This window comes from Limanda limanda, chromosome 18 (assembly GCF_963576545.1).
Source record: "Limanda limanda chromosome 18, fLimLim1.1, whole genome shotgun sequence".
In the NCBI taxonomy this organism is placed as follows: Eukaryota; Metazoa; Chordata; class Actinopteri; order Pleuronectiformes; family Pleuronectidae; genus Limanda; species Limanda limanda.
Genome location: NC_083653.1, coordinates 1,169,089 through 1,181,491, shown reverse-complemented (window position 1 = coordinate 1,181,491; position 12,403 = coordinate 1,169,089). Strand labels below are relative to the sequence as shown.

The 12,403-nt window shown below is 45.3% G+C and overlaps 1 protein-coding gene across 1 annotated transcript in view; it reads right to left on the bottom strand.

The window, feature by feature from the left end:
* The window catches only part of col12a1b (collagen, type XII, alpha 1b), an 82,066-nt gene that overhangs the window by 66,988 nt on the left and 2,675 nt on the right, over window positions 1–12,403 (bottom strand). The window contains exons 2-11 of the mRNA XM_061091405.1: window positions 11,747–11,863; window positions 10,417–10,560; window positions 8,919–8,972; window positions 8,011–8,274; window positions 6,488–6,652; window positions 4,970–5,143; window positions 4,595–4,885; window positions 3,260–3,862; window positions 1,129–1,407; window positions 778–1,053 (exon numbers count right to left, since the gene is read on the bottom strand). Coding sequence (XP_060947388.1) covers window positions 778–1,053; window positions 1,129–1,407; window positions 3,260–3,862; window positions 4,595–4,885; window positions 4,970–5,143; window positions 6,488–6,652; window positions 8,011–8,274; window positions 8,919–8,972; window positions 10,417–10,560; window positions 11,747–11,863 — 2,367 coding nt within the window. The remainder of the gene's footprint in view (window positions 1–777; window positions 1,054–1,128; window positions 1,408–3,259; window positions 3,863–4,594; window positions 4,886–4,969; window positions 5,144–6,487; window positions 6,653–8,010; window positions 8,275–8,918; window positions 8,973–10,416; window positions 10,561–11,746; window positions 11,864–12,403) is intronic.

Here is a 12,403-nt window from a genome sequence, read left to right as displayed (position 1 = left end):
GAAATGAGATTTTAAAAAATAGTCTGGGAGGATAAACAGCTGCTGGGTCTGAGGGGGCTGGAAGCACCCGGGTCCGGCACAGAAACACACAGGGTTGCCATGGTAACGAGAGGAATACATTTCTTCATTTCCAGCTGCATCCTCCGTATTCTGCGTCTTCAGATGAGACGTAATCATCCCCTGAAGTGCTGGAGCTGGAAATGTCTCCATGAGATAACTCCTCTTCAAGAGTTTACCAATCATAACGTCATGGAGGGAAATGAAGAAAACTCCTCTGCTTTCCTTCTCCATCGTTTATCACCTTTGAGTTTCATCTCGGCCTGATTCCACTTCCCAGCGCTCTGAGCTCGGAGCCGATCTAGTTTTCCATTCCTACAACCGACGGGGGGGCAGAATAAAGTCTGAACTAATTTCCACTGTGAGTGTTTGAACGACTCAAAGACGACTGGGACCAAGAAAGTTTGAATCAACACAACGTCATCTTGATTTAAACCATCGTGATGTCGTCCCTCTAGCTGCTTGTCTGTCACGTCCCCTCAAGCAGAAGTGGAGGCAGACATGTAACAATCACAATAACTCTAATATTAAAATGATAAATCTGAATATTAACGTGTCTCCGTTAGCCTGCTACTCGTTTCCTGGACTTCAGAAATCAACTTCTCCGACTCGAAACAACAATCCTCCTCCTGTTGGAGCTTCGACCATTGAGCTTTTATTTATCAGAGCATCTGCATCTCATCTTTCAACATTATAACTTCAACCCGAAGCCGCTCTCACCTCCTCTGGTGGTGCCGTGGGTCTGCAGCGACTCTCCGGGCCCGGACTGGTACTCGGGCGTGACGGTGACTCGGTACGTTGTCCGGGGTCGAAGCTGCCGGAGGACGCTGGTCGTCTCGGGGCCGTCGGTCGTCATCTCCAGTCTCGAGCTCTCGTCCCCGACGGGTTCGTAGGTCAGGTGGTAACGAGTCACGGCTCCGGGAGCCGGACGCCACGACGCTCGGAAGCTGTCGGTCGTCTCCTCAGAAACTCGCAGGCCGCGCACGGGACCGATTTCTGCAACAGGAGAAAGAGTCAAGTTTGTTCTGCTAAAGATAGATAAAGATAAATGTGGTGGGTGTAGATAAATACCTTCTAAAGTGATTTGAAAGCCCGTGGCCGGGAGGCTCTCCCCTTTGGCGAAGTGGGCGTGGACGTTGACCTCGTAGCGGGTGAGCGGGTTGAGGTGGGGGAGGAGGGTGGTGAGCGTGTCCCCGGGGACGGACATGGAGACATAATGCCCGTCGGCAACATCTGACGGTCTGAACTGAACCAAGAAGGACTCGACGTCGTTGGCGTCCATCTCCCACGAGGCCCGGAAGCTCCGGGTCCCGACCTCGGAGAAGACCAGGTCCCTCGGCTGGACCAGCTCTGGAGAAGGAGAAGATCCACTTTCAATCAAACACACAATGTGAAAACATGTAGGATAATAAATTCTTCTTGTATCTAATCACGCGCAGACACAGATGGAAACAGTTGACTACAGTCGGCTTTTTCAATATAGTTGAGTTTATTTGACTCTGAAAAACCTCGGCTGGATTTATGGAGATGCTTCAATAAAGTCTGTGACTTCTTTCTGTTTCTCTTGATGTTCGAGCATCAAAGATGTGACTTTCAGCTCCAGGGATGTTTCACGAGCTCGAGCAGGAACCAGAAGAACAAAGCTCACGTCACTTCAGAGAGAGAACCTCAGCAGAATGAAGTTCAACAGAAGAGTCTCGTTCTCTTTGTTCCAGAAGCAAATCCACACATCGAATTCAAACTCTGGTCCCTCAGTGTCCTTTAGGCCCAGGAACCACCTGATCCGTTGATTCACTGAAGTCTGCAGCTCCCCCCCCCCCGGTTACTGGTTAACCACTAAAGATAAATGGCAGGTCAATGAGGTCAGAAGGTCAGGTCACACTCTGAACTCTCATATAATGCTCAGTAAGTGTGAATTGGACTCAAACGTTTGCCCTGGCTCCACTGTTTAAAACCCATCAGGAGGGCAGCTGCTGGGAAACGCCCTCTGTGGAGCAGCTCTCTCTCCAGGCTCCTGTACACTGCTCTGTGTTGACATAAAGTCATTATTATATAAGAATTATATAATCACCGATCCAAGCCGCTGTGAGTCACATTCCACGCTGGCAGAGCAAGTGAGACACGGAGATTAAACTTAAGCTTTTGTGAGTAACTTCTCTTGCTTGTTGAAACTTGACTACCAGATGCTTAATGATTTAGACACAAAGAATGCTTTTCAATGTGCAGATTCTTCCACGGAGACGTGACGGGCGACACCCCCGACACCCCCGACAGCCCCGACAGCCCCGGCTCGTCCTGGTAACAGCTGAGTCATCTGCTGCTCGGACCAGGTTCAGACAACTGCAAAGAAAACTCTGCACCCCCACCTGACCCAGTTCTGGAGTTTCCACTTGCAGGAACTCTCCCTGGCCTTGAACGATCAAAGGTGGACATGTGTTGAGCACATTGAGGAGGAGGAGGAGGAGGAGGAGGAGGAGGAGGAGGAGGAGGAGGAGGAGGAGAAGCTGGTGAGACACGTTTCTACTCGTCTGCTTTGTGCTCCTCACTGAAGGCTGGTGGAGCTACATCTGAGTGTGGCTGTAATTAATTGGTCAAATGTTGTTTCCATCACAACAACTGATCCTCAACACAATACTCGACAGGTAGTTTTACAACATGTGCTCTCATTGAAAGACGGATGTTTTTCATTTAATCTGCTGAACCCGAGGAGGCTCTTGATTATCAGAAGAGAGTTTGAGTCCATCACGTTGGGCAGAATGGATAATGAATGAATAAATGATAAATAACAAGATAAATCAACATAAGCCCAAGTGAAGCCTACACTGCACATGAAATTGTTCTGAAGGTTTTTCAAAAATGTTCAAGAAAAGGAATTGCTGTGGTGGTCTATTAAATTCTTCAGCAAAATGTATAAAAATACAATTAAACCTCGTTAGAATTAACCCTCCAATAAATCTGCTGACTGCCCAGTGCTCCACTGTCTGTAAAAACAAAAGCAATGAAGGAGTATTTCCGATGGAATGGTTATAAATGCAGAATTCTTTATGTCTCCAGCCTGTCATGATTCTCCAGATTCATCCAAGTAGAGGAAAGTACGTAAGTGAATCTTTTATCATCAAATATTCAAACCAAACAAAGCAGAACTTTGTTCAAAGAACAGTGAGCTGTCGTCAGCATAGAGGAGTACAGCCGTCTTACTTACGTCTCTGTAAGATCGTGCGAAGTTCTTGTTCGATCCTCAGGCAGATGGACTGCGTCAGCTCTTTGGAGATTCTCGTGAAGGCGTCGAAGTCCTCCACGGTGTACACGTGGGTGTCGGCAGGCGTGTTGGCGATGGCCTCCAGCTCGCTTCGTACAGCGTCCTTCACGCCCACCGCGAAGATCTCCACGTCAGAATTCCTCAGGTTGGTGGCCGGGTCCCGGAAGGCGTCGGACGACTTCCCGTCGGTGATGAGGATGGTAACACGAGGGACGTTGGAACGCGCCCCCCGGAGGGGCAGGAAGATCTTCTCCCTCACGTAGGTCATGGCCCGGCCGGTGTTGGTGGAGCCGCCCCGGTAAGGGAAGCTCCTCACGGCCTTGACCACGGCGGCCAGGTCGTGGTGAGTGTTCAGGTAGAACTCGGTGTGAGGGTCCCTGCTGTACTGGACCAAGCTGATCTGAACTTTCCTGGCCCCGATGTCGAAGGTGTTCACCAGAACCTCCAGGAAAGCTCTCACTTTGGCAAAGTTGGCCAGACCGATGCTGTAGGAGCCGTCCACCAGGAGGACCACGTCGGCTTGGACGTCCATACCCAGAGAACATTCTAGGGAGGGAAACGTAAAAAGTTCTCATTGACTAACAAGTTCTTTAAGCTTCGGTGAAAACACTTTGATCACTTGTTCTTCTCATCCCGTGTGAGACTTGTTTATCGGTGAATTAAAGACTTTGTGGGAAAGATCTCGGTGTTTACGACGAGTCTGAGTCTTTGGACAGTTTCCTTTTCACACATGCAGCACACAGACGGACATTGTCCACGTGAGACGCTTTCACACCCACTTGAAATTCTACACGAGGGACAAATTAGAGAGACATCATCCACACGCCCACTTGCTGTGAAGTCTCTGGACAACAAGCAGCTCTTTTCACACATGGATGCAACTGGACATTACACAGCTGTTAGACTGGGAAACTGGCGAGAGACGAAATTCACTCTCACAGATCCTCTGGGTTAAAGTCTAGAAAGCTTCAGGTTTTCAGTGCTTCAGCGTTTGTGTTCATTTTAGGTCTTGTGGTTGTTTGGTCTGTTTGTGGTTGTTTGGTCTGTTTGTGGTTGTTTGGTGTGTTTGTGGTTGTTTTGTGTGTTTGTGGTTGTTTTGTGTCTCCTTGTTGTCCTTCCGCCTCCCTCTGAACTCAGTGAACTAAGCTGGATGACTTTGAAACGAAGGATAGTTCAGAAGCTCCCTGGCGTCTTGTGCCTCTGCCCAGTCGACCAATTGTTAATCCATCTATTTATTCCTGAGTCTTCATGTTGGAAAATTGTGAAAAACCCACTCACCCACTGACAGTTTAATGGGCTCGGTCTTCTGCATGACCACGGCGGGCTCGCTGGGCGCCAGGCCCCTCAGGGCGAACAGGCTGATCTGGTACTCTGTGTCTGGAGAAAGGTCCCGGACCACCACCGTGGCCTGGGCCGGGCCCACGTACAGCTCCTGCCGCTTCCTGCCGGTCATCATGGGGATCATCTGCACCTTGTATCCGGAGACGTCCCCGGTGGAGGCGTCCCAGGTCACACGCACGGACTTGGACGCCACCTCCAGGACTTGGAGGTTAGAGGCCGGCTCAACAGCTGCAGAACAACATCAGAATTATAGGAAGTCTGTTTTTCTTGAAGCTCTTTAAACCCAGACAGGGTATCAGAGTATTCTCTCACCTTCCTCTCCGCTGAGCAGTGAGCTGAGCTGATCCTCCACCCCGGCACAGATCTGCATGATGAGTTCTCTCTGCACGTTCTTGATCAGGTCGAAGGTGGCGACATTGTAGACGTGAGTTCTGTGAGGCGTGGAGGCCATCAGCTTCATCTCAGCTTCATCGGCCTGACCAACACCTACAAGCCCAGAGAAATACAACATCACAGTTTAGGATAGTTTATGAAAATGGGGGAAATGTTCTTTACGACCGTTGTGATTCTCGTTGTTTTCTCATTTTCAGCTCAGAGGCGACGGAGCTGAATCCGTGGCCGAGCTCGTGAAGTCCCTGAGGATTATTCTGTAATCAGTGTATTTGCTCCAGGTCTGTAAATACTGGAAGAAATAATTGGTCCATAAAAGACGTGAAGTGCAACATTGGTTTTCCACATTAGCGGATTAAGAGTTCTGGAGTTGGAATTATCAACAGAATCTCCTCGACTCAGGACGGAAAGTGTGACAACGTGAGCAGTTCATCTTAAACTGGAGAACCGGTTTCAGGACGAGAAGCAAAATGAAGTTTATTCAAAGTTCAGCTGTGAACTCTCTAACTTGTACTTTACTCGGTACTTAAGCTTCTTTACTGCTCCTACATGCGAGAGGCAAATACAGTAATTTGGTCTCGACAACATTTAACTGACAGATAAAGGTTTGAGACACAAGATCATAACATATTGTTTATTTCCATCTCTTCCTTCCTCCTCGGTTTGGTCCCTTTCTTTTTTCTTTCTTTGGATTTTCTATTGTTTTTAATTCAATTTAATTCAAGCACCAAATCCTAACAACATTATCTCAAGGCTGTATAGAAACATTTTGAATGTAAGACTTTTACTTATAATTGAGAATTCTTCCATATTGATCTGAATAACTCGTTTTGCATCCTTGTCAGTTTTCTTTCACAGTAGATCTGAAGTATTACTGCAGTAACTTCCCCTCACACACTGTGGTTGAAACTGGAGCTTCCACCTCGTCTGAATCGAACCCGGCTCCCGGTGCTTTGTGTAAACTTCATCACTTTCGCTCCATTAAAACCCTTTTAACGCCTGGATCACCTCCAGGAAACCGAGCTTTCGTTTGTTTTTGTTTGTTTTAGTTGAAGTGGAAATGAACAGTGCTTCTTACTCATGTTAACAGCTCCTCCTGCAAAACCTGGGAACATATTTAATGTCTCCAAAAGCAATTTTCAACCAGTGACCCACTTCCAGCCGCTGCAGAGATGAGCTGTTGTTACTCTATCACCATAGCAACCGCCCACTCCTGCTTCTCCATCCTCACTCGGTGGAAAGTCTGACACTGAACCTTGAGCATAAACATTCAGAAAACCTGCTATCACTCGCTTGTAACGTTAATGATGGAGGAATTTAACCTTGTTCCATCATTATGTCATCGCAGGTTTGTTCCTGTTACTAACAACAGTTAAAAGCATTAAATAAAGATGGAAAATGTAAGATGTGGAATGCAATAAACTGGTTCTGGCTCCTTACCGAGGACAAAGATCTCCACCCCCCCGCTCCGGAGCTGCTTGGCGTAGCCCTCCACTGCATCCTCCGATTTGCCATCTGTGATGATGACCAGCACTTTGGGGAAATTCAGCCTGGCGCCGGCGGCCTGCGAGATCGTGTTTTCCATGATGAAGCTGAGGGCATCGCCTGGAGCCACGGGACAGAGAGGTGTTAATACACAGGAATCAGGTTTTAAACAGTGCTCGGCCAAGAGGTGTGTCTTCAATAGAATCACCACAGGGTGAGAAGGATCATGTGACAGCTTATTATGTTTGCTACCAGTAAAAATCATGTGAAGTTTATTATTCTGGATTTGATTTGAAGTGTTCACTGGGCGAGTCTGAACAGGTTACGTGGTTAAATAAATGACAAGAAGTTTCTTAATTCTTGTAGAAAGTAGGAATACATATAATCATTATTATTTAAGCTCATTTAAACTGGCAGAAAATGTATGTTATTGTTTAGCATTCAGTAAAAGTTATGATTTCTTGCTTTGTGATAGTGTTAGGAGCATGGACATGTGACAATAAACTTTGATTTGATTTGATTTGATTTGATTTGATTTGATTTGATTTGATTTGATGGACCTGTCATGATGTTCCTTCCCGTGTTAGGAGCATGGACATGTGACAGCTTATTATGTTTGCTACCAGTAAAAATGATGTGAAGTTTATTATTCTTGATTTGATTTGAAGTGTTCACTGGGCGAGTCTGAACAGGTTACGTGGTTAAATAAATGACAAGAAGTTTCTTAATTCTTGTAGACAGTAGGAATACATATAATGATTATAATTTAAGCTCATTTAAACTGGCAGAAAATGTATTTTATTATTTAGCATTCAGTAAAAGTTATGGTTTCTTGCTGTGTGATGGTGTTAGTAGCATGGACATGTGAAAGGTCATTATGTTTGCTACCAGTAAAAATCATGTGAAGTATATTATTCTTGATTTGATTTGAAGTGTTCACTGGGCGAGTCTGAACAGGTTACGTTTTTTAATTCTTGTAGAAAGTAGGAATACATATAATCATTATTATTTAAGCTCATTTAAACTGGCAGAAAATGTATGTTATTGTTTAGCATTCAGTAAAAGTTATGATTTCTTGCTGTGTGATGGTGTTAGTAGCATGGACATGTGACAATAAACTTTGATTTGATTTGATTTGATTTGATTTGATTTGATTTGATGGACCTGTACCTGTCATGGTGTTCCTTCCCTTGTTAGGAGCATGGACATGTGACAGGTCATTATGTTTGCTACCAGTAAAAATCATGTGAAGTATATTATTCTTGATTTGATTTGAAGTGTTCACTGGGCGAGTCTGAACAGGTTACGTGTTTAAATAAATGACAAGAAGTTTCTTAATTCTTGTAGAAAGTAGGAATACATATAATGATTATTATTTAAGCTCATTTAAACTATAAGAAAATGTATTTAATTGTTTAGCATTCAGTAAAAGTGATGGTATCTTGCTGTGTGCTGGTGTTAGGAGCATGGACCTGTACCTGTCATGGTGTTCCCTCCCTTGTACTGCAGCGCGGCCACGGCCTGCAGCAGCGCCGCCCGGGTCATGTGACTGTTCAGCGTGAACTCGGTCCGGGCGTCGCTGCTGTACTGAACCACGCCCACACGCGACTTGTCCTCGCCGATCTGTAACGCTCCGGCCGCCGCCGTGATGAAGCTGCGGATGTATTTGAAGTTGGGTCGACCGACGCTCCAGGAGCCGTCCACCAGAAACACCACATCGCCGATGGCGCTCACAGAGCATTCTGGGAAAAAAGAACAGAGGGGACAAGTAAAGACACATCTGTGACTCGTGAGCCGCTCTGGAGCATCAGATCCATTCTTTACCACAGAAGGAAACAACTGGTTTACACGTCCACGGTGTTTGTCTCGTAGACTCAGGGTTTCTCTCAAACATGTTTTGAAAGCAGAGTTGGGAGATTTGTTTGTATTTTGTAGAAGAAAAAGAAGTTAGTGTGATTCACTAGATTCTATCTGAGAATTTATGGCACTTTTCTTCTGACTTTCCTCCCGTTAAAAAGAAGGAAAATCCAGCAGCAGCTCGTCATCCTGAGAGGAGCCTGACAGCAGGACTCTTGTAAATCAGCATCTGTAATGGTTTCCACTTCCCTCAGCACTTCAGGGCTGGGCTCCTCTCCGCTCGCCCCCCCCCCCACACTACAACAGCGGCTCGCCCCCCCCCCCCCCCCCAGTGGGCGTGAGCAGCTTCCTTAGCACTGGCATAATTGGCCAGCAGGAGACCAAGCCGATGAGCGAACACTTCAGGGATTTATGGGATCCTAATTTTGATTATTGCTCCACAATGGGAGTTGTGTGGTTGGAGCTCCCCGGAGGCGGGGGGGTGAAATGAAGCTTTGAGATAAATGATTGGACGAGATCAATGACTTACTGACTGGATCTGAAGGCTCTGGCTTCCTGGATGGAGCTCGGCCTCCGGACTCCACTGAAAGACAGTAAAACATGTAATTACAAAACTCATTGATAATCTGTGTCCTCAGAAACCCCCCCCCCCCAATGCTCATTATTATAATGTCCTATTAGGAACCGTTTTCTGTCCCTGTTTTACTTCAGCAGATATTCGACGTCTCGACTTGGAACCAAGCTGCTCTTTTGTTTGTGAGTTTCCATGCGTGAGATTCACTCGGCAGCGTTTCCACCTCAGAGCTTCACACGGAGCAGGACGAGTTCCCACATGGAGCTCACGGGTTTGATGTCTCCATGTTTCTCTCGTCAGATCCTCGGTGCCAGGAAGACGTCCCCATCAAACTGCCGCCGTGGTTCCTGTGGAGACCTGACTCACTGCTGCTGCTCGACTCTAAACGTTTCCTCACATCCCAGTCTCAACCTGCTGCGACTGGACTGAGTTCATCGATCTGTCGTTAGGAGAACGAATCCACCTCAGGAGTTCATGTCTCCGTCTCTAGTTTCAAGTCTTCTGTTCATTCAGTGAACTATGATCATTTAGAGTCAAACAGACCATAAATCAAGCCAAGAGTAATATTACACATTGTGGACAATAAAGTTCCTGAGTGTCAAACAATGAATCTTAAAATTCAATATTTTAAATACCATTTAAGAAAACGATATCTCCACTCGGAGCATTTCATAACTCTTCTGGCGCCGTCACATGATCGTGATCAGCAGATGGAGTTTATCCAGAAGTCAGAGTTTAAAGACTTCTCATCTGTGTTGGCATAAAATCCCTATTTTTCCTTTTTCGGTAAACAAAACCATCTCAAATAAGTCGTACAGTAACTTTAGATTAGATTCGGTTTTACTGCACCAGTCTAGAACAATGGGGCTTTTCTGTCCACACACGGTTTCAGACCACAGGAAACACTTCACAGCTGGACCGGGTCCTGATTGGCTGCCGGCCGCAGAGTTACTGAAATCTGTCTCGTCAGCTTTCCAGTCGACAGCCTTGTTAACAAGCTGGCTCACGGGGGGTTCGGTCAAACTGTTGCTTACAGATGTTTCCAAGTGACACAACAATCCAGAATCCAACAATCCACCCAAAAAGTGCTTTAAAAAGAAGGAATTTGAACATCTACTGTACGAAAGCTACAGAACAGGGACTAATGACGTCTTAATATGAATGTGTTAAAACTTCTTTCTCAGCCTAATGAAGATTTGAATAAATAAATACATTTCTCATCCTGAAGTTCAATATTCAATCTAAATAAAGAAACGTCCAGGTTGGACAAAGTAAGAGATGAAACATGTGTTGGATCACAGGAGGTGATCAGGCGTTTGGTTTGCACACAGAGTGGATGGTCGTCATGGCGACAGACAGTTGACCAGCTGCAAAACCAACTTTACTGGGATTGAACTGGATGTTTGGAGCTAAACACAAAGTCAGAGCAGCACCCGGGGACATGGGGACTCACGTGTGATCTGGCCGGAGATGGGAAGACTCTCCTCCGATCCGGCGTACGCTGATATCGTTACAACATAATCCACATCTGGACTCAGGTTGGAGATGGAAGTCTTAGTCGCAGACGCAGGCAGCGTAAATGCTTTTCTTGGTTCTTCTACAAGAATGCACAAAGTCAGAGGGAAGTCATTAGGGAAACAGTGCATGACTTCACTTCTCCCAGAGTCAGAACAGGGCATCAGACGGAACCTTCTTCAGACTTCTGACCCGAGGACTGGAAGATCCGTGTCCACACACAACGCTTTGATTTAATCTAATGAAAACTTTACGCATTACTACGAGTTACTATAAAACACGTGGTTTTAACCCTTAAATACCTTCAGACCTTCCAGGAAGTCTAATAATCATTTCCCTCAAATGTTACAACTTGAAATGCTCAGCGTTGTTTAATGGATTCAAAGACGTTTCATCATCAGGATCCAATTAAACCCACGTCTTCTATGATATATTAATAATTCAGAATTATGTTTTATGGGGGGAAAAATTTATAAATACCTAAAGTTGTCAATTGAATCATCAACTTAAACGAGACTTACCACGGTTATTTGGATATTTTGTTATTTGAGTTATATTTGGGTTTTTGTGAAATGTCAATTAACGTAATTATTAAACAGCTTTTTAAAACGTTTGCAATCACAATTTCACATTATGGACTTATATTTATTTAGCACGCTAATGATAGCTTCTTCACTTAGCTAGCTTGCTCTGTTAAGTTACCTGCTGGTTCCGTTGTGTCAGTTAGCTAGCACGATTATTAAACCACTTAATCCGTACAGGTACTGAAATAAAACATAAACATCAGTGATGCTAGTAGCTAGTTTGGTTAAATAACTGAACCAAGCAGTTACAACTAGTTATGAATTAAAATGTGCATGCTAACGTTAGTCGTGTCAGTTAGCTAGCTAGTATAATTAGCTGAACACAGTTACACCTGGTGGTTATTGAATTAAAACATGAAAAGCTGAAACGTGAGTTCCGTTTATGAGCTAGTTTTGTTAAACTTTACGAGGCGATTATAAATGGTAGTTGTTGAATTTAAATATCTCAGCCAACAGACGCGTAAATCAAACCTTATCGTATAAAGATGGGACAAAGCTAGTGATTAACACGACTGTTTCCAGCTGCTCAGTCCCTCCTCCATGTTAGTGGACGGCAGCTCATGGAGCCGACGATTACTTTAATCATTACGTGATGTTTTCATCGGATCTGCCGGATGCTAACGAGTCTCGAGAACTGCAGGTAGCTGAGGAGCTGTGAGGTCACGACCTGCAGGACACACCCACCTGCGTCCGAGGTCACTTGGATCCGGTAGCCCTGGATCCGGGACCCGGGTCGGCTCCAGATCATCTGCACCGTGTTCTCGTTTAAAATCTTAAACCTCAAATCTGACGGAGGGTCGACTGCGAACAGAAAACATCTCCACAGTTAGTCCTGCAGCTTCGCACTGGGCCTGTATCACAATGGAAGAAGGACTTCAACAGTCAACACTTCAGGCTGAAGCACGACAAGTTCACTGTTGGAGCAACACAACACAACACAACACAGCCTACACATGTTAGAGAAGCCATTTTGGAGACATGAAAAATGACTTCAGTTTGAGTCTCAAGACAGAGTCAAGACAACAAACACACAACGTTAGATCCTGGAACGACACAGACTCACAAACAAGCCGGGAAGAGAAACCTCCTGAAGCAGAGGCTGCTCAGAACCACTGGGATCTGGTTCTGAACTGGGAATACTGGGGCGGCTTTAAAAAACCTTTGGGAAGTAAAAAGTCAAAATATCAGATTGCTAAATTTGGATTTGTTTCTATAAAAGACACCAAAATTCTAAATGGAAGATGGAACTGATCAGATTTGTCCAATCAGGTGATGTTGTATCAGTCATGTGATTCAAGACTGTTTGAATTCTTATTTTCAGATTCAAACTGACCAGTTGTA